The 21,652-nt window shown below is 45.2% G+C and overlaps 1 protein-coding gene across 5 annotated transcripts in view; it reads left to right on the top strand.

Moving 5' to 3' along the window:
- Positions 1–552: 552 nt before the first annotated feature.
- Cfap46 (cilia and flagella associated protein 46) overlaps positions 553–21,652 on the top strand; it is a 104,642-nt gene continuing 83,542 nt past the window's right edge. For all 5 annotated transcript variants that reach the window (XR_001230822.1, XM_013503030.1, XM_013503031.1 and 2 more), the window contains exons 1-10: positions 553–679; positions 1,087–1,211; positions 1,400–1,531; positions 1,998–2,062; positions 3,922–4,086; positions 4,951–5,074; positions 5,640–5,734; positions 6,775–6,885; positions 10,852–10,951; positions 20,483–20,581. Coding sequence is in view for 4 of the 5 variants with exons in the window: in XM_013503030.1 (XP_013358484.1) it covers positions 631–679; positions 1,087–1,211; positions 1,400–1,531; positions 1,998–2,062; positions 3,922–4,086; positions 4,951–5,074; positions 5,640–5,734; positions 6,775–6,885; positions 10,852–10,951; positions 20,483–20,581 (1,065 nt within the window). In the remaining variant the exon portion in view is untranslated. The remainder of the gene's footprint in view (positions 680–1,086; positions 1,212–1,399; positions 1,532–1,997; positions 2,063–3,921; positions 4,087–4,950; positions 5,075–5,639; positions 5,735–6,774; positions 6,886–10,851; positions 10,952–20,482; positions 20,582–21,652) is intronic.

Genomic DNA, 21,652 nt, shown 5'->3' with positions numbered 1-21,652 from the left:
GGAGAATCTCTGGATCACTGGGTGGGTGCATGTTTAACTTTAATTGATACCTTTAAAAGTAAGCCTTGGCCACAGCCGCTTACAGGCCATCCCTGTAATTCCAGCCACTAGGGAGGCTGAGGCAGACGGATCCCGTGTTTGAGGTCACCCTGGGCAATTTAACAAGACCCTGTCTCCAAAACTAAAAAAGGGCTAGGGTTGTAGCTCAGTAGTAGAGTATTTCGTAGCATGTGTAAAACCCTAAATTCAACCCACAGTACCTCAAAAAGAAAACACACAAAAAAAATGAGCGATATCTAGACCCCAAAGGCTACCCGATCGCTTTCTTCTTAAAGAGCCAAATCTGTATGACAAATTATGCAATGCCTCTTTCCCCACCTTCCCTCCCTTGCTTGCTCGTGCATTCCCTCCAATGACTATTCCTTACCGGTCCCCGCCCCAGCCCTCACCCTCCTCTTCCTTCCGCCCTCCCACTGCCAAGCTCCCGCCCTGCGCAGCCTCCGGTTGCAGACCATTGTGGCTCCGCCCACCAGCGCCCCCCTCCACTCGCGTCCCTCCCGGTCTCTAGGCAACTGCCGCTGGCTCTCCAGGCCACCACGGACAGACGGAGGGACTGCGGACGGCGACGCCATGGACCTGGTCATCACACAGGAGCTGGCCCGTGCGCAGAGCCACGAAGGTGGGCCCAGGGCCGCAGACCGACCCTAGAAAACCCCAGGACCCCAGTTCTTGGGACACCTGGGGACGCAGTACCCTGGACCCCCAAAAGGGGGGCCCCAGCGACGCCTGCCCGTGCCCGTGGCTTATGGGAGAGATCCTTTGAGGCCAGCGTTGGAGGCTTCAAAGTCAGAACTGACCCGAGCAGAGGTGAACCTAGGGCCTTCCTGCTTGGACTTGTTGCTGGCCGACACCATTGCAGGCCCCGAATTCTGAGGTGGGAGGGTCTTGGGCTCCCAGTCCTTAAGTACGGGATGCAGGTGGCTTGGACCGCGTGACCCCCGACAAGCCCATGGGGCACGGGAGGGCCTAGCACGGACAACAGTCTTTCCGGACCTAGCAGTCCTCTGTTGGCCCCTTGCCCGACAGACGCTGATTCTCTGAAGCGAGCCTACCAGCTAATCAAGTCCGCCAACCTGGGGAAATCGGAGTTCGACCCCTCGGAAAGCTTCAGTCCGGACTTGTTTGTACTTTGTGCTGAACAGGCGCTCAAGGTGACTGGTTCCGGAGACCTGGACAGACCCAGACCCGGAAGGACTTTCGGATTCCCGGGTTTCTGGGCTCAGACGTGGGTGGGAGGACAAGTGGGTTGGTTCTCCTCCTTAGGTGCACCCCAGCCTGTCCTCAAGGCCGCTCCACCCAGACAGCATCTTTCCAGCTCTGGAAGCATGTTCTCTTGCAGATGGGACAGCCAGAGATGAGCGAGGACTGCATCCAGATGTACTTCAAGGTGAAGGGACCAGTCACCCAGTTTCTGGGCCGGGCACACCTGTGCAGGGCCCAGCTGTGTGCCCCGCAGTCCACAAACAACTTGGTGAGCACGCCGGAGCCCCTACTTCTTAGCCTTCTGCTTCCCCTGCCTCTGAAGTGTGGCCTAGACCAGTCTTAAAAGAGTGTCCAGCGAAGTGAGTTAAGTAGCAAAATTCATTTTCGAGTGATGTGAAATTGTACTGTGTCCTGTTTATGCTTCAGGTCACTCACTGCTTGTCAGGTGTATGACATGTGCATTGTGATTCTGACCTTTGCGTAGTGGTGTCAGGGTCTTTCTGCCTGCCCACCTGCAGTCGTCCTTGAGCTGGACAAAGGCAACCTGGGGGCAGCTGGGCATCCCCAAACACAGGTAACTGTGTTTTCTGATCAAGCCCAGCCATGCACACCAACTGTGCATCACCCAGATGCCAGCCCAGTCTTAGTGAGAGAGATCGCAGAAGTACCACGGGCAGCAATGTGTACTTCAGTGGCAAATTCAATTTAATTACACATTCTTTATGTTGTTTTAGGAAGAATTTGAACATTGTGTAACTCAGTACATGAAGGCTATAAACTTTGCTAAAGGAGAACCAAGGTAGGCGTACTGAATTGTCTGTTTCTAAATGACTTATGAAACACCTTAGAGCCAAAACTTACTGAGAGGTCCAATTTATTTGGCCAGTCCGGGTTTTCCCCTTGTTTTTGTTTTGTGTTTTTAATTCATTTATGGTCATAAGCTCATCTCATTCACATGTAGAACTGGGCGATATTTGTACAAAATTTCTGCAGCACCGTGTCTTCCTGCAGCTTTCGTGATTGTCACAATCTGTTTTTTTCTTTGCGCTTGCCTTCTGACCTGTACCCTGGCACCCTCACTCCCAGTCTTTCAGGGTCCAGATCTCCAGTGTGAGAGACCATGCTCTTGGCTTCCGCAGGTAGCTGCCCACCACCCTGGAGGGCTGTCTGAGCCAAGGCCACCTGCCTCTGTACAAGTGATCCACTGAAACACCAACTCAGTTTTTTTGCTCAGTTAACGCTGGGTAGAGGAAATATGATTACAGACATGATTAAGCTTGCACACAAACTGGTGTTAGGGAAGCAGCATTTGAAGGTGCTTTCATTATAAACCTCAGGTTCATTCCTTCATTTCTCCACTGTCCACTGCTTGTCTGTTAAGGATCCTTTCTATCCACAACTTGTGTGGGTGCTGGGGATACAGGACCCAGATGCACAGACCCTCCCTCCGTGGAAACAGAGGGATGAGGGACCTGACCCTAAAACAGAGATCCTAAGAACATGGGGTGTCTCCAAGAGGAGCCACATCCCACATGATGCATCAAGGGACCTGAGTAACCTGGGGAGGGGCCCAGCTCATGCTCCTGCAGGGTCTTAGGGCCACTAGAAGGTGGTGGGTGACCAGGATTCTGAGAAGGTTGTCAGAGACATCTTTAGGGAGTGGTGTGGATGTCACTTGGGAGCTGCCTGGTTCGTGTTGGGGGAGGAGACAGCCCAAATGGTCCCATGGGACTGCACAGTAGTCAATCAGAGGAGGCGTCAGGGAGAGGAGTACAAGGGAGAGGGTAAGTTCTTTTCTAGCATGACAAGACACCAGGGAGACAGCAGGAAAAGCATTCATTTCAGCTAGAGGGGTCTGCTTGTGACACCTGCCCTTCCCTCCTTCTCTTGGAAGAGCTGTGTCCCAGAGAAAAGTCCTCCAAGGGGCAGATTTATATGGCTGCTGGCCAGGCTGGTGTCCTTCCTCCTTTCTGGGTCTTGAGCAGCACTGGACTGTCCGGCGGTCAGCAGTAAGATGCTATCTTGCACCTGAGGCCCCACAGGCAGAGCCGTCCACTCCAGAGAATAGCCCTAGAGTAAGAAAGCCCAGTGGCTCCCCTGCTTAAACCCCTTAGGCAATACTCTTGTCACCTTCAGGGGAAGCCCAGACATTTGAGAGATGACTTCACTCACTTCTCCAGCCCCCAGTTTCACAGCTTAAGCTCAGATTGGAACTTTACTTCCCAAATGTTCCTTTCCACTCTGTCTGCCTGAACTGTTTCCTTTCACTGAGCTCCTGGCAGACTCTTGGTCATCTTTTGGGCAAAAGTAAGGTGTCACCTCCTTCAGGAAACCTTCCATATCCCTCCCTTGTTCACTGGTGTATTTTCATGGGGGCTGATCCATTGGGGGAGTAGATAAATGAAAGGAACCTGGTATGAACTCAGGAGCCACACAGCCATGTCATCAGTGCTGGACTGCACTGGAGCTCCATTTGGTGTGGAGCAGGGCCGTGCAGGAATGTCTGTACATTCTGGTGCACTTGCAGGTTGGGAGAAAGCACCACAGACAGGGCTGCCACCATCTGCAAAGATAGTGAGACAACTGCAAGGGGCCTGAGGACAGAGGCCTCCTTGACTGAGTAGTTTCCCTACTCAGACTTTCTCTCCCTGGTTGCAGGTACTACTTCCTAGTGTACAACGCCTCAGTGCTCTACTGGCACATGGTGAGGCCATTTCTCAAGCCCGGTTATCACCACCATGTGATCCCCAGCCTCTCTCAAATCGTCAGTGTGTTAAATCAGACTGAGGAAGAAGACATGGAATGGCGGGCCGAGCTGATGCTGTGAGTGTTGGTACCCGGCCCTTGGGGCTCTGGATCGGAGTCCCTACTGTGTCCTGTCCCCTCTGGGTTATGATGTTGCATCTGCTGGTTGTACACCCCTTGCTTTCTCTTTCATAGCTGGGACTGAGTTTGTGTCCTGTTGGTAGGTTGTTTGTAGAATCTACAGATGGTTCTTACCCTGAACATTTCAACTGATGACAGAAAAATATATTGAGATGCCAAGCAAAGGAAATGTGATCCCTAGTCCAGGCTCATGGTTTTAAAATCTTAGTGCAGTAAACTCTCAATGAGGTGGATGTTTTAGCAAACAGTTACCCCAGGTAAGCACTGTATTCAGATCCTAGGTGGGCATACAGTACTCTATAGGTCAGTGCAGGGTGTGTTTGTCACCCAGTGCTTGATCATTGTACCTCTTGAACTAAAAGGGGACCTGCCAGAGAGTTTGTGTCTGGGGCCACTCTGTCAGGCCAGTGACTGGGTGAATGCTGACAATGAGGACTCCAGTTGTGCTACTGCCAGAGATTTGCACACAAGTCCAAATCCAGAGTCTGCAGGCTTAGGTATCTGCTTGTGGGTATTTGGGAAGACTTTAAAAGGAATTAAATATAGATATGACCATTCAAATGTCATAGGTAACTCACGTGCCAAGAGTTCCTGTCCTGTTATCAGTGCTCATGTGTTTTCTTGGTTCCTGCCGGCCCTTCCCAGTGAGTCACGGGCCCTGGTTATGGCTTAAAGAGCTTTCCAGGGACTCTTTTTAAAGTTTGTGAAACATAAAAATTATGAAAGTATAATATTTTGGCATTTGGGGCAGAAAACAGTTTCAACAAGGTTTAATATCTACCATGTTTTTGTATTATCCAGGGAACTTCTTGAGTGCTATCTGCAAGCTGGAAAAATGGAAGAAGCTGCTAAGTTTTGCTCTACCGCAGCACCGTTTATAAAAGCTCACGTGCCACAAAAGTACCGACAGATATTCTCAGTTATGGTAAACTGACATAATTAAAAAACACATACAGGAAGTAATTCTCTTAAAAGTCACTGTTCAGAAAACTGCATGAGACCACAAACAAGCCCATTAACTGAGAGATAAAATCATATATATACAAGAGCAAAACAAAAAGAAACACATGATAAAATGAACGAGTGATTCATCCTATGGGAAAATATACATTGAATTACTTTTGAAAACAGAAGGCCTTTGCCTTCACTGTCATTGTTCAAATATTTCTTTTAAACAATAACAGTGTCTCCACCATGAGTATGCCCTGTGCATTGAATTTTTAAATAAATTAACAGGAAAATTATAGAGTCAAGTAACTCCTAGGCACTGTGTCCCAAAAGTGTTCATCAGCTATTAATTTTTATGTGTAAAAATCAGTTTTAAGTTATAGCTGAAAAACTAAATATAAATTGTAATGAGAAGATACATTTTAATTAAAAATACTAATTTTACAGGAGAAATTAAGCGATATTATCTAGACACAAAATCTGAATCTCTACCAAATTACTTATTTGAATGCAAATTAATATTCTGCTCCATCTTATGACAGGTTCGCCATGAATTAATGGATGAGCTTCGGTTAACGGCAGAAAAGAAAAATTCCATTAGCCTGTCAGTCTCTTTCCACATTAATGCACTAAAAGCGTGAGTAGTTTTGAGAGAAAGCAAAGGTTGAGTTTTTTGAGGAGCGAGCTCAGGAAACCTGTCCCCTCCCTGGGGATGCCCTGTGGCAGTGGGCAGCATTTGCAAGGTGACTGAGGTGGCCTGAAGGAGGTAGGAACCCAAGGTCACCAGGGAAGGGGTGCTCTGAAAGCCACCCCCACCCTTGCCCTGCCTTCCCCCTCACTGAGGAGAGGCCTGTGAGGTCACCAGCAGAAGAAGAAGCTTCTACCAGTGAAGAAAGTCCCCAACTGAGTCAGGTGCTCCTCACAGACCGTGCCGGATAAGGCTGACACTGAACATGTGGATTGAACAGGACAAGAGCAGGGCTCTGAAAAAATCTTATGGGAATGAGCAGAGGGAAAGAGGGAGAGGAAACATATCCAGGGAGTAGAGAGGAGTCTTTTAAGAAGTTCATCTTAAGGGGCCCCAGGCACCTGCTTTGTAAGGAAAAGAGGATGGTGGGGATCAGCTTGTGCTTGTTCTCACGGGATGTGTGAGGAGGTCATGGGTGTGTTTGGATGCTGAGGGAGGTGAGGGGATCTCAGTGAGTTTGCTGAGGGGAAGGGAGAGGATCTTGATGGGTTTGTGAGCTCAGGAGAGCACTTCTGAGAGGAAAGCTGGCCCCAGGCCCTGGGACAGTGAGAGAAGAGCCAACTGTTCCCAGGCGGGGCCCTGTACAATGCTGACCTTGGCAGCCTGGCCTGTGCTCATCCTTCCGTGATTAGGAAGGAGCATCACCTGGGAGGGAGGCGGATGAGGAGGTGCGAAAACTACCAGGACATAAGAGGACAGTTAGGAGGAGAGATGTTTTGGAGCCTTGCTCAGGGCAGTGCACAGCTTCATAGACTTTCATAGAGTTTCCTCTAGAAGAATTTTAATAGGAGGCACAGCCTGTAATCCCAGAAGTTGAGAGGCTGAGGCAGGAGGATCGCTGAGAGACCTTGTCTCAAAACAAAACAAAGCAATAATTTTAATAAATCTGAAAAGATTTTTTTGTCATTTAGTGTTTTAATTAATTCTAGAAAATTGGACAAAAATGATTTACCAGAAGACTTCAGCCAAATTCTGGAGAAAACCTATAAACATTTAGGTCATTATAATCATCAGCGCTTCCCTTCAATCAGAGAAGAAAAGTAAGTGTGTGTTTCCAGTTTTACGCCTACATGATCTATGTACAAAATTCAGCAAGTGACGAAAAATGTGAAAAGACCTAAAAACGAGCAACTAGAATAAGCCTAGCAAAAGCCAGCCAGTGTGGAATATTTAGTATATTTCCTTCTGGTCTTTTTGGTCTTGAGGTTTGTAATGTTTGGGACACTTAGGGTATGTAACTTCATATCTTTGCAAAATCAAATTTAACCTCTGAGCATAAGCACTTGCAAGTTATTAGAGCATTCTACCCATTTCTGAATAGCTGCCCGGCTTATTATGTGGGAGAACATGTTTTTCTTGGGTATTTCCTAGGCATTTGTTTCAGTTGTGGACTTCCCAGGGTTTCCTGAGCACTGATCAGAGCTTGGAAGTTCTGGGCTGTTTCAGAGTAGGAGCTGGGCTGGAGGCAGAGCAAAGGGTCTGGAACATACTCCTAATGTGTCTTTACAGAGGGAGAAGGGAATTGTTCCCACCCCAGCAGCTGTTTTATTACATCTTCATTAGTCTATTAATTTAAGAGAAAGGGCCCTTGTTAATATGGGAAGCTGGAATTGTCTTATTGCTTTGAGTTTAATTTGTGTGTTTCTAATCACCAGCGATGTTTAATGCTCAACCATGTTTGGGAGCACCTCTTTGGGGAATTTATCTGAATTCTCAGTGATTGTCTCATCCACCTATGTCTGTTCCTACTATCATTGTGACCCTTGCCGGTTAGAATTGTTTTGGATATTTTTCACTTTGTCATTGGATCATCCATTTGGAGATATAGCATGTTGAACTGTATTCTCCAGAAAGATACAGTATGTCCAAGACTTCGTCCACAGTCCACTTAGTCCACAGTCCACCTGCCAATATAATCTTATTTAGGAGCAGGTTTTTGTAGCTTTAAATTAGCATAAGGGCATACAGAATAAGGTGGGGCCTACTTCCCATGACTGGTGTGCTTTTAACAAGAAGAAAGTTTCAACATAGAGACACACAGAGGAAAGGCTATCTGACAATAAAGGCAAGATTCAAGATGAGGATGCCCAGGACTGCTGGCAGCCACCAAAAGCTGGAGACAGGAGGGATCCTCCACTGGAAGAATGTGGCCTAGGGACATCTTGATTTGGGGTTTGGCCTTCAGAACTGTGAGGCAGTAAATGTCTGTTGTACTGAAGTATTCAGTTTGTGATGCTCTGTTATGACAGCCCAGGAAACTAACACAGGGAGGGTATTCGCTGTCTATGGCTGTGTAGCAAAGGACCACAAACTCCACAGCTTAAAACATGTATTGCATTTCTTGTCTGGCAATGTCTGTAAGGCAGGAATCAGTCCTGTTCGGCTGCCAGCAAAGTGTCGCTGCCTCAGATCGCCTCTGGCAGCTAGAATGAGGAACGAGCACTTCCCAGCTCTTATGGCTGCTGGCAGGATGGAGCTTCTGGGGGCCGAGGGCCACATGGCATCAGCCTGTGACAGCTGCCATACGAGGACCAGGAAGGAAGAGTGCCAGCTAGCACACCAGTGGCCAGATGTGTATGGCAGTAGAGGCAGTGGCCTCTGCTCCACGTGGAGGTGTATTATAGACACGGGTTACTCAGAGGAAGGGCACAGAGGAGGCAGGACCCTGGGTCCTGGGATGCTGCGGCTGGAGGGGCAGGGAGCGAAGCAGAAGGACAAAGCCCTCTCTTGCACTTGGGCTCTGGTGGCTTTCAGGTCCTCTGCCATGTCAGTCACAGCTGACCCATCATGAGATCTGTGAGGACATGTGTACTTGTGTACATGTGTGTATGCATTTTCCCAGAAAAAGTTCATGTCTGCCATCAAATTCTCCAAATTATTGCAGCATCCTCTTCTGTAGCCTGATGTGTCTGGGCAGGGGTCTCAAGATGGTGTGAGAAGCCCCTTTCTGGAAGTCTACTACTTATTCCCTCAGGAAGAAGTTCTAGAAATGGGAATCTGGGGCACTTGAGGCATACTGCTGAAGCTGTACAACACAGGCACAGAAGGGAGCTTGCTTCTGCCCCCTCGTGGTCTCTCTGAGCCAGTCAGGAGAAAAGTTCTTGCTTTATTTTCCGTCTCTGCTGATGAAGCTGAACCTCTTCTCACATATTTACAGGCATTTTTTTCTTTTGTTAATTTTCTGTTCATTTTTTTACCTGAGTTTTTCAAAGTAGGGTATAAACCCAAGTATATTCACTCGCAGCAGCTTTCTTTGTGTTGAGTCCTTCACCTCCACTAAATGTACAAACTGTCCCAGTTTACCATTTAGCTTCTAATAGTTTACCTGTACAGAAATACAAAATACAAAAATAATTTGGGCTAACATTTATTTCCATGAGTCCTGAGGCATATCCTGTTTCAGGCCAGTCTCACGCATTAACTCAGCTCTTCCCAGGAGGGACACACAGGTGGCCCTCACTTCTGTCAGCCTTTTGCCTGGTGGATTCTTCTCCACCTGTGATCCTTGTGAGGTCCTCCCCAGCCTAGCAATGATGGGAAAGCGGTCTTCCCCTCCCTGATGGGAGAGCGGTCTATGGCTCTGCTGCTGTATGATCTTCTAGTTTTAGTGTATCGTTTCAACAGGGATAGTGATAGCCAGATCAGCTCAGATCAGCATTTTACTGTGTGACTTACATTCCATTCTTGGAGAGAAGCTGTGCTTCCTGCTTGCTGGGAGACCACCAGGCCCATAGCAGAGCTTCCTCTTGGTGATGTCAAGTCCTTCCCATATCCCGGAGAGCCTCGGAGCCTTCCAAACACTATGTGGGCCCTGCCAACACTTCTCCTGGGATCCTGTGTCTGGAATTCTGAATCGGGGGAAAATTTTATGTTTAAAACCAAAATTGAAAACCTTCACAGATTGTCTCTTCTTGACCTGCTCAGCAACCCAAGCAGCTTAGTACAGGTAGGACACAGAAATCAGAGGTCAGAGAGCCAGGCTTTTAGAGGCCCAGAGCGTGAGCAAGTTTGGGGTGAGTGCTCAGGAAAAGGAGCCCTGCCCCCCAGGCATTCCTTCACAAAGTGACCTCCTTCCCAGAGCAGCCCAAGCCTGGAGAAAAGAAAGATGGTAAAGTCACATACCATTCTGTGGTTCTTTACAGGCCAGGAGTTGCCTTTCTGTGTAAGTCAGGGACATGACCTAGGAAAGATGTGGCTTGTCCCCCAGGGAACATTTGGCTATGTCTGGAGATCCTTTATAGGTCACTGCTGAGACTGTTGCTAGTATCCGGTGGACACCAACCTGGGATATGGCTGATTCTGCAGTGCACAGAGGACAGGTCTCACAGGACAGAGTGGTCTAGACGCAAAAGGACAAGTGCAAAGGCTGGGAAGCCCTGGCCTGTTTGTATGCAGAACCACTCTCTTCATTCCTAAAGTCTAATGAGAAGTCTTAAAATGGGGTAATTTCATCCACCAGCTTCATTCTTTTTTAAAGTCATTTCAGCCATCCGAGATGTCCAAACTCTGGTATAGATGTGACAGCAGTCTGTGGATGTCACAAAGACCCTGACTGGTGATTGCGAATGCTATTGATGACTTCCCATGTGCCTGTCACACAAGGGAAGAGCCTGGACCTTGCCTCAGGAAAAGCAAGTCTCTTCCTGTGTGGTCTCTTCCCTCACTGAGCCTGGAAATGTGGCCAGTGAATGTCTCACCACGTGACAGTGCAGGTGTCATCTGTGACAATGCACCACTGCTTGTGCATCCCCTAGGCTCTTTGCATGACCTGAAGGCCTGGGTGGGTGACAGTGCTTGTACAGGGACCAGGACCATGGAGGCAGCCTGGGCCCTGTGGCATAAAACTTGGCAGGGGCCATCACAGGAGCATTTGTAGTCTGTCATCTAATTTTATTTTATTATTGTATTTCTTAATTTAGCCGAATGTGACTGACTGTTTCCTCTGCCATGCAGGTGGATCTTTTCTGTTCCCTCATCAAACCAGTGCCCCTTTTATTTCTTTTCAGAGTCCTCTTGCTTTTTGAATTAGCTCACCTTTCTCTGAACTTGAAATGCGAGGCCATAGCCTCTGACTGCCTGTCAGACCTGAAGAAAATTGCAGCGAAAGTAAGTGTCTTAATGACAACTGTTTACCAAGAGGCCAGAAAATGGCCTGCAAAGGTGGCTTGAGGGGCTGCCAGTGTGTTCCCATCCTCTTCCCGCGCATCTTGTGACACTGTGGTGATGTGGTTTTTCCCGTTGTGCATGCGTCCCTTTCTCTTCACCCTTATCACTGCCTCAGGTCCCTTATGCCACCCATGGTTCATCCAGGGCACATTGAGGGCTACATACTGCTCCACAGCAGTAACGAAAACCCCCATTGGAGATTTAAACCATATACTTTTTGCTTATTTCATAAAGTGCTTTGATGAACATTTTGTTCCAGGAATTGAACTCAGGACCTTACGCTTGCCAGGCAGGCGCTTACACCACTGAGCTATATCCCTGGCCGATGAACATTTTGTATCTAAAACTTTTTATTTGCTTTTTAAGATTTTCCCCTAAAATAGTTTCAGAGATTTGGAATACTAGGGAATCCACACAGTTTTTATTTTTAAATACATGCATGTAACAACATTGCCCTCCAGGGGCAGTTTAAGGGCATGTACCCAAAGTACTGAACCGATGTGCCTCAAGCTGGTTGGCTTTATAACTGGGAATTAGGGGAAGTGGGCTGTGGAAGGCTCTTCCATGGAGCAGAGGATTGTTAAGTCGCCTGTGTGTTGTTCCAAACAAAGATGAAAGTTAGATGGTAAAACGGTGCACTGGAGCATCACCTCCTGCTGTCCTTACTGAGCACCTACTGTGTGTTTACCCCGAGTTACCTGTGATTATCAACACCAATTGACCCAGACAATGCTGGAGGACACTGCATTGACAAGAAGAAGCAGTTTATTTAGCAAAAGGGAAATCAGTCGTATTCACAGTGGTGGTGATCTGGAAACTTTTTTTTCTGTAAGAAACTTCATTTGGATCTTGATAACCATGTAACCCTCAGATAGGACCATTCACTGGGGGAGGGGAGAGGGTAGAAAATGCAGGTGAGGTTGGGATGTGTCCAGACAGCCCTGCACATGCAAACAGCACCAGAGGTACTTACTACTGAGTTATCTAGTTGCCTTGTGCCTCCTTTCTGACTTTCCATGACACAGGACCCCCAAGCATAGCACTGTTAGCCTAACGCCTGGGCCCTGGCCCATTTCCAGCCCTCACAAACCCAGGAACCTTCCTTTTCTCTGTGAGCCTTGAGTTTTGTCTCTGTAAAATGGCAACAATATCAAGACTATCTCCTGGAACTGGAACCAATGCTTTCTGCATGGAGAGGTGAGATGCATGGGCATGGCATAGCTGCTGACAGGGTGCTACTGTGAGGAAGGCTCACAGCACCAGTGTGGCTTTCACCACCCTGTGCCTCTGCCGAGGGGTCCTGCTGCCCCTGTTCTGGCCTCTGTGCTTGGCTCTTTGCCCCACAGCCCCTGAACATCCCACAGGCCTCCTCCCTGACCACCTACCAAAAGCATCCTGCTCTGGATCTCCATGCATGCTGGGCCCTATTGTTGGGTAGTCCAAGAGCCAGGGCACTCCTATGGGTCAGTATGGAAAAACACCCCAGCAGGAGGAGTCACTGTATCAGGGAAAAAGCAGCAACTGGATTCCCAGTACTGAGCCTTAACTCCTGGCATTTTAATGAACAAAAAATAAAGCAAAAGCAAACACATACTTGTGTTACATCTTATGAGGGTAGATTTTTACCTAGGGTTCATAAAAAAAATCTATTTCAATGAAAGAATTAAAAAAAAGAATTAGATACAAATTCACAAGGAGAAACAATTATTTCATTGGGAAAGGAAGAGAAATAGGTAACAAAATCTCTTTATTGGAAAAAAGAGAGAAATGAGATAGATTCAGAGTAAGGTAGGGAATCTTGAGCTGGAAGTGGTGAGGGAGGGGTCTTTGTTCTCAGCCCCTTTTATTACATGGCAAGAAAAAGACTCTCTCCCTTGAAAGTTGTTATAACTTAACTAGCTATTTTGGGCTCTGAGATCCCCAGTCTGCCCATTGCCCACCTGTGTGTCCTTGGATAAGCTCTTTGTGTTCAACTTGTGTTGTCCAAGTGCTTATATTGTGAGATTTATAGTAGAGCCCCACATTTAAGAACAAGTTAGCAAAAGGAAATACTGTTGCAGAAGATGCCCCCTCCCCAGCCAGTATACTTCAATTTGTTAGTTGCCCAGGTAACAGTTCCAGTTACAGTTCCTATTACTTTTGTCTCCTAGAAATGGCTGGTCACTATGATACGTAGCTGGTCACTATGATGCATATTGTAAGAACCAATCAAAGGTAGCCAAGTACTCTGCCTCTGTACTTCCCCTTTCAACCCCATTAAAAATCTCCCTCCCTGGCCTTCAGGTCCTGATATTTTGGAAATGATCCCAATCAGTGCCCACTGACATAAAATAAATCTGCCTCCAAATCCTGGGTGTCAGTTCGGTGTTTCTGCTTGCCATTGTGATATATGTACCTTTTAGTGTAATAATGGGGTAAGAGAATAATAAAATCATTATGTACTTCTAATACATAGGTGTGCAAGTGTCTAGGTGTTAGTGCATATTTCATATGCTGAGTTTTTTTATACTATAGCTCCTTCCCCACTTTTGTTTCCTTTTGTGTTTAATTGGAGGTGGAGGTGGAGGAAGGAGAACACTGAGCCTCGGCATGAAGTGAGCCAAGACATGTGGCCTTATCAGCTCTCTCTGTGTTTCTTAGCTATTCTCTCTAGCAGGGTTTAACTTTTTATTTGCCAGAAACCTCACAGAGGCCCTTTAACTGTCCCTACACTTCTACGTGATTGTCCAGACACAAGTGCACCTTCACTCAAATGGGGAGGTTGTGTACAAGTGATACACAAGTAATAAGAGAATGTGTGGACTCCTGTCAGAGCGTGTAAAGGAGCCACACTGATCCTCAGGCTGAAGCAGCTAAAAGCAAACGAAATGTGTGTAACTGGTTTTGCAAGACAATGAACTATAGGTAGTGAGGGAAGGTAAAATTGGAGAAGTTAAAAACAAACAGAGCAAGTCCTATGATGACTGACTACCTACAGCTTGTGGGCTACAGCAGGTAAGGGGACCTCCAAATGGAAGTTGGCGGTCTATCTGCTGACCAGGAAGGGACGAGATGACTGCAGGTCACAGAACAAAGGTCCAGGGAAGAGTGAGCCACACAAGATCAGAGCTCTGGGGGTCTGCAAATGGCCTTGTGTCTTTAGGAAAGGGCTGAGCACATGCCTGTGAGGAAACTGCCTAAATAGGAAAACGATCACCATTTGGTGAAATGAGACAAAGGAACAATCTGCACAAGTCACTCAGGGCAAGGAGTGGTTCCTGTTCCCTTACGGGAACAGCTACTGTAGAAAACCTCAATATTCTGGAGTCTCAGGTAAAAATGTCTGGTATCCAATAAAAAATTATCAGACATGTAAAAAAGTAGAAAAATATGGTCCTTCATGAGGAGAAAAACCAATCAAAACCAACCCAGTAAACAACACAGGTGATAAGATTAGTTGACATTAGCAGACATTAAAATTATTATTATAATTGTATCCACTAGGTAGGATACAATTCTCATTTCAAGAAGGTAGGAAAATGATGGAAAATTTATGTTAAACAGAAACAAAGATGATACATGAAACACCCAAAATGACTTCTAGCAATGAAAACTACATTGTCCCAGATGGAACTAACTAGACAAGAGTTAAAGCAGATTAGACATTTTAGCAGAAAGAGAAAAAAAGCCTGAAGACTGAACAGTGGAAATTCCTCCAAATGAAACACGGAAGAAATGCTGAGAAGGATACTGGCGCTTCAGTGAGCCAAGGGCAACTTCCCGCAGAGTAATAATCACGCAATGGGATCCCTGAAGGAGAGGTGACAAAGAGGAAACAGGAAAAATATTTGAAGACATAATGGCCCAAAATGCCAAGTTTGATAACCTTTGAAAAGGTGGGGAGAAGGGGGATTTAGCTCAGCAGCACAGCTCCTGCCTGGCAACGTCGTGAGTTCAATTCCCGGTACCAGAAAAAAAAACGAAAAAAAAAAAAAAAAAAAAAAAAAAAAAAAAAAGAGAGAGAGAGAAAAGGTGGGGAGAAAAGACATCTTTTTTTTGTTTTGTTTTTTTTCCAGTACCGGGAATTGAACTCAGGACTTTGCACTTGCCGGGCAGGCACTGTGCCGCTGAGCTAAATCCCCAACCCTGAGAAAAGACATCTTGTACTGGAAACTAAAGGATGACAGCAGGCTTCTTGCTGGGAACAATAAAGCCAAAAGGCAAAGAGCTTTAAAACACAAGAATAAAAGCCAATCCCCCTAAATTCCACACTCAGAGAAATCTTTCAAAACCAAAAGAAAAAATATTTTAAAATTTGTTAAAATATACAGAAGGCGAAAGAGTTCGACCTCCACTTCCAGGACTGTAAAAGACATGGTTCAGGCAAGAGGAAGATGTATCTACAGAAATCTGGGTCTACACAGTGCAGTACAGAGCAGCAAAAGCCCATTACAAAGACAATGAGGATGTTCTGTGGAGGTTAGTAGCAGAATGACAGGAGGGGAGAGATGATGGTGGGCAGGTGAAAAGTTTTCACACGCTGAAGGGTTGCACTTAGCTGCACTTGGAACGATGATGCCCCTTCCCAGTAGATTCAGCTAGACAGACAGTGTACCCTGTATGCCCCAAAGCAGTCATTAGGTAACACTAGAGATGTAGCTACTAAACTAACAAAGAAGATACAATGGAGCCAAAAAAGATGATCAGTTAATTTAAGATAAAACTGAAGATGAGACAAACAATAAATAAAAGATGGGACAAATAGAAAATAAATGCTGTACTGTCAATAGGGTATAGTTGATTAAATCCAATCATGTTGGAATCACATTATTAATGTCTAGATATTCCAATTAAAAGGCAGATGTTGTCACATTGGGAAAAAGCAGATGCCTGCAAGAAACCCACTTACAGTGTGAGGTACAGTGAAAGCTGAAAGGTGGGGAGGAATACTGTGCTCACACTACTACATGTACCCCTGCTAATGTTCATACATACACACTGTACTCACACTAACACAAGTACCCCATGTTCATGCTAAAACGCACCCACCTGCTCACACAAATACACACATGCATTGCTCATGCTGACACACACAAATATATACATTGCTCTTGCTGACACACACATCCCATGGTCATGCTAATACACATATTCTGGCTCACACTAATACACAACACCCTACCACTAATGGAAGACAAGCCGAAGCAGCTACATTTACATTACACAGTGTCTGATTTTTTAAAAAAATGATAGTGATAGCATCATTTTATAAGGTAAAAAGAGTCAGAAGAGGGAACAATCTTTGAAGTTTGTGTACCTACAATGTTTTAAAATAAATGAAACAAAAATTGATAGAACTGTGAGGACAAATAGACAAAATCCAAAATTAAAATGAGTGAGTTCAGCATTCTTCTTTGACTAATCAATAAAATAGGTAGACAGAGAATCAGCAAAGATATAAACACAGCCAACTTGACCTGTGACAGTTATAAAACCTACCTAAAGCAGAGAAATGTACACCCTTCTCAAGTACATAGAGCAAGATAGATTGTAACCTAGACTGAAATACATGAATTTAAAAATATTCTAATCAAATTATTCACTGACCACAATGGAATTAAATTTGAAATCAACAGTAGAACAGAAAAATCCTAAATATTTGGAAACTAAACTACACATTTCTAAATAATCCACAAGTCAAAGAAAGCTTCAAAATGACTAAGTGAAAATGAAAATACATATCAAAATTTTAGGAATGTTGCTGAGGCAGTATTTACAAGAATCTATGAACTCAGTTCCCATCTTAAGAAACTAAAAGGTAAAATAAAATGAAATCCAAAGGAAGCAGAAGAATGTAGGTAGTGAGTATCAAAACAGAACAGCAGGAAACAAGAACAATAAAAATGACAACACCAAAAGATTTTCTGCGAAAACAGAATTAATAAACCCCTTCCCAGACTTACCAGGGATAAAAAAGGGACATGAAGGGGCTGGGGATTTAGCTCAGTGGCACAGCGCCTGCCTGGCAAGTGCAAGGTTGTGAGTTCAATTCCCGGTACCGGAAAAAAAACACACAAACAAAAAAAAAGACAAAAAAAAAAAAAAAAGGGGGGGACATGAGTTATTAGGAACTAAAGCTAGGACATCACTACATGTTCTAGAGTTATTAAGAAGATAACAGGAGGGTACCGTGAACAATTCTCAATAAATTTGAAATATATATATAGCAAAAGAATAAAAAAGCACACACACACAAAGATGCTGAATATAATTAGTTCTGTTGTTCATCACACAGCTATCAAAAAAGACTGACCATAGTGCTGAAGATGTGGAGATGAAATAATATAACTCTTGACCTGTTAGATGTCAGATAAACTGAGTTCATGTTCCCTAAAATCAAAGAATGAATTTTAAGGAACAATGGAGGTTAAGAGTAGGAAAAATTTATTGAGAGAGATAACTCCTATGAGAGGGGACCCAAAAGTAAGTTTCCAAGGAGCCTACTTTTTCTTTTTAGACAGAGTTTCACTATACAGTCCAGGCTGGTGTTGAACTCACAGTGGTTCTCCTGCCTCAGCCTCCAGAATGCTGAGATTATAGGAATGTACCACCATGCCCAGCATGAGCCCACTTTTTAAAGTAAATTTTATAGAGCAAAATCATGAAGTGAGTACAACATGGGTCAAAATTATGATCAATCAATAAGCTAAGTATAGCCACTTAGGTAATACTGATCTAATGGGGAAGCAGGTCATGTAGCAAGTGTATATGGGAAGAGCAAAGACCTTTTTTAGGAAGGATGGATCAGGAAGTCTTAGAGGTCACCTATTGCAGTAACTAATGTCTATTTAGACTTTCTGGACCAGGTGATGCCAATATCTTATCCCTTGAGTAAGTACTTAGGTCTGCTCATTCTGTCTTTACCTTGAGGCCTGGCCTGTAACAGATGCATCTCTGGCCACAGTTGTAATGTGTTCTCGTCCTCTGCACTGACTCCCTCCAGGGCCCAGCCCCGTCTGACTGCCTACAATATTTCTGCCTAACTCAGCTTTCTATGATAGACTTGTGCCCTCACACCCTGGAGGGGTGTCAAATACTGCAGCAGTTTAGCAGTTATGTGAAAAGTTGAGTATACACTTGCCTAAGACCCACTTGGATCTGCTCCCAGGAACAAGGAGCTGCTTTTACCCAGGGCAAAGGGAAGTCTATGCAAACATAGGATGTTTCACTTCATATGCATTGGCAGAAGATGGGCCACACCTCAGATGAGCATTAACAAATGGGATAGATTATCAAGTGGTGATGTGCAATGCAGCAGAATACCACTGAGCAGAAACAGACATGAACTAGTGACAGAAGCAACAATGTGAATGAATCTTTAATGATGCAAATGGGAAACACAGGCAGAGAAGAGGATGCTATGTGACTCTAGTTCTGTGAGACACCTTCACTCTGTAAGGAACACCACAAGGCAAAGACAAGCCGAGATCAGCAGGCTCCTGTAAAGGCAACATTCTGTGGACTTTATTGTGCCTGAGTGCAGGCAGACAGAGGGTGAAAAGGCCATCTGTAGGGTACAAAGAGAAGTGAGCTTTTTTTATAGGGGTTAAAAGAAGGCAAGGGACATTAAGCAGGAAGATCTTAGTAAATCTCAGTGGTCAAAGTTCTCTGGATGTTTCATGTGTCAGTGGGCAAGGTCCTTGAGGTGTCTGGTGTGAATGATTGAGTGTCATTAGATGTACAGGTGCTTGCAAGATCCTGTGTTCCATCTTATCTGTTTTAAGACATCATGTGTTTGCCAAGGGCACCAGTATTGAACTGAGAATAATTCTTTTGCTGGCAGATGGGTTGGGTATTGTGTAACAGCAGAATTCGATTGTATTCCACAAGAGACTGAGTCTATTGAGAACAAAACCAGAGTTTATTTAATTTTGAGGCTAGCCACCCTTCCTCCCATTTGCCAATCAGGGAAGTGGGCAAGTGGGCCTGCCTTTGTCCCACCTTATATACATTTTTGGTTTCCATGGTAACAGATTGGAGTGTTGTAGCCCTGGCCACACATTGCTTTCCTTGTGCCACGTGACCAGGTTAGGCTCTGGTCATGAGTCCAACCACAATGATATATACTTTCTGCACTCTGTTTTATATGTCCTCCTTTAGATAACCATACATTTTCTTTATGGTTACAATGTTTATCTAGGGCCAGGGAAGGGATGAAACAACCCAGGCAGGGTCATAAGTGGTTATGTAGGCCTGGGTGTTCTTTGTCTTTGGAGAAGCATTCCAAGGTGAAGTCAGGACTGCAAAGTTAACTTTTTACAACCGCTCCAGGATGTTTCTTAAGACACATTTTGAGGCTTGCATTAAGACTAGAATTATTCTGTCTTAAAAGGATATGCTAAGAGTCACCATCCCCGACAACTGGAAGAGTCATGTCCAAATCTATCTTTACACACTCATTCTGTATGAATGAAGCAGTTGGAGGGAGCTGGAGTGAGCAGAGGTGGGCGGGTGTGGGACACAGGAAACCAGCCAGAGGACATGTTCATGACTTCGTTGCCCCATGAGGGTTTCTGGGTTCCTATATAGGTCATTTCAATATTTAAGTTTGTGCTTTACATTTCAATATTTAAGTTTGTACTTTAAATAAATTTGCAACTTACTGTATTTCAGTTAGACTTTAATGGAGCTATTTAAAAAGTGAATTACCAAAAACACTAGTCAACAAAAATTGTCAGTTACAATGTGATAATAAGTTTATCATTAACTATGGAAGAGCTTCCTTGTGACCAGGATACAGAGATGCTTCCTGTGCACTTTGAAATGCTTCATCTTTATTTGAAAAGTACAACATTGGTACCTACTTAACAATGAAAGCACTGAGAAGAAGTTTAAGAACTTAAGAAAATATTCCCTCACCATGCTTCTACCCATAAACAAATGCTGTTTGATGTCAGGGCTTGTGAACCAGAGACGTCACACACACACACACACACATGCACACGCACACGCACACATGTGCACACACAATACACACATACACAACCACCACCACCACTCATTTGGCTGAGGTTGGCTTAGGGACTGAAGAACAGGGGACCCCACACCTATGACAAGTCCCAGAGGTCACATTTCCTAACGCTTCACTTTTTTAGCTGAACTCCAGATAAGAAGTAAATAAAACAGGTTTGCTAAATTTCATAGGAAGAAGTTTTCTGAAGTTAGTTTAATTATTTAAAACTCTGAAGTCTACTGAAATTAATGAGCTTCCCCCCCCATCAAAAAGGTGAAAATAATACTTTTTTAGCCTTCTTACTTAAACTCATGCATCTTTGGAAACATTTAAAATTTTCATATATATCTTTGTATTATCTTACAATTTTTATTTGCTGAGTTTCAGCTTCTCTCAAAAATGATGTTTCTAGGAGGTCTTTAAAGTTAAATGACTCCTTTCATTAAAAATCTTTATATGTGCAAAACCTGTATCTACAGGACCCTGGGAAGCTGATTGAAATTGAATGTCTGGAGTGTGAATTAGAAGTTTCAAGACTTGAAAGTAAAATTAAAGTCTACCTCCGAGGAGCTGTTGAGGTAAAAACCTTAAGTAGGAGACATGACACACAGCCCACTCTTCTAAGGTTAGCAGGGACGAGGGGTGCATTCAGTTTGTGCCATGTTTGAGGGCACTGAGGCCGTGGCCCAGGCCCCATGCTGGATCCACTGAGCTCTTCCCTGGCACCCAGACCAGCAGGGCAGGCTAGCTGTGACTCCACCTCCTCGCTGTGAAGGGGTGAAGGCTTGGCCTCCCTTGTAGGAGCACTGGAACCTACATAGTGCCCAAATCACCAGAGCTAGCTCTGCTTCTCCCTGGCATGGCTCCCCACGGCCCCCAAGGCCAAGTCTCACTGACACATTGGGGGCTGGGACTTGACTCTACTTGGGCCATATCCTTCTGTGGCACACACACCACCTCACTTACCCTGGGGCAACAGCCTCCCCAGTTCTCATGAAGGCTGTTTGTCAACCTAGCTCCTGTCCAGGAGGTCATCCAAAAGGTGAGGGGCAAAAGTCACCTCCCACCTCAGCTGCGGATTTTGCTGAGCTGGGAGGCCTGAGAGAAGAAGGTGCCACTCTTAGCTCCTCATGTGCTGTCTGGATCCCGAGGATCATTTAGAAGACTTCAGTCTGGTCATTCTGCAGGCAGCTTCCTTTGTGAAAGTGGAAGTACACACTGAACGCTACATACGTCTCTTATCTAGTGCCTAAGAGGAATAGCAGCCGCTGACAGAAATCGCCAGACTTTTCTTCAGGAAGAACTTCACAGATTTTTTTTCCCTAAAAAAGAACAAAAAGCTACTGCCACAAGTGAAGTCCAGCAGCACTGATGAGAGCCAAGGCAGTGCCCCTGGGATCAGCTCAGGGCACCCTTGCCCCAGCCCCTGTGCCTGCTGCTCCTCTGCACCCATGGAGAAGCCATCTTTCAGGGCCACAGCTCAGCGTGGAGGAGCCAGCCTCAACTGCACTGCAGGGCATTAGCACAATAGAGGGGTTTCCCTGGCCCACGTACCTACCCACTAATTTGTCAGTAATCATTATTGCCTGGTGGATGTTTTCTCCTTTTTATAAGGAGAAAAAAACATTTATGTGGATGTCACATTTTAC

The sequence above is a fragment of the Chinchilla lanigera genome, unplaced genomic scaffold (assembly GCF_000276665.1).
Source record: "Chinchilla lanigera isolate Chin_1 unplaced genomic scaffold, ChiLan1.0 scaffold00076, whole genome shotgun sequence".
Classification (NCBI taxonomy): Eukaryota; Metazoa; Chordata; class Mammalia; order Rodentia; family Chinchillidae; genus Chinchilla; species Chinchilla lanigera.
This window is presented reverse-complemented; position numbering and strand designations above follow the sequence as displayed.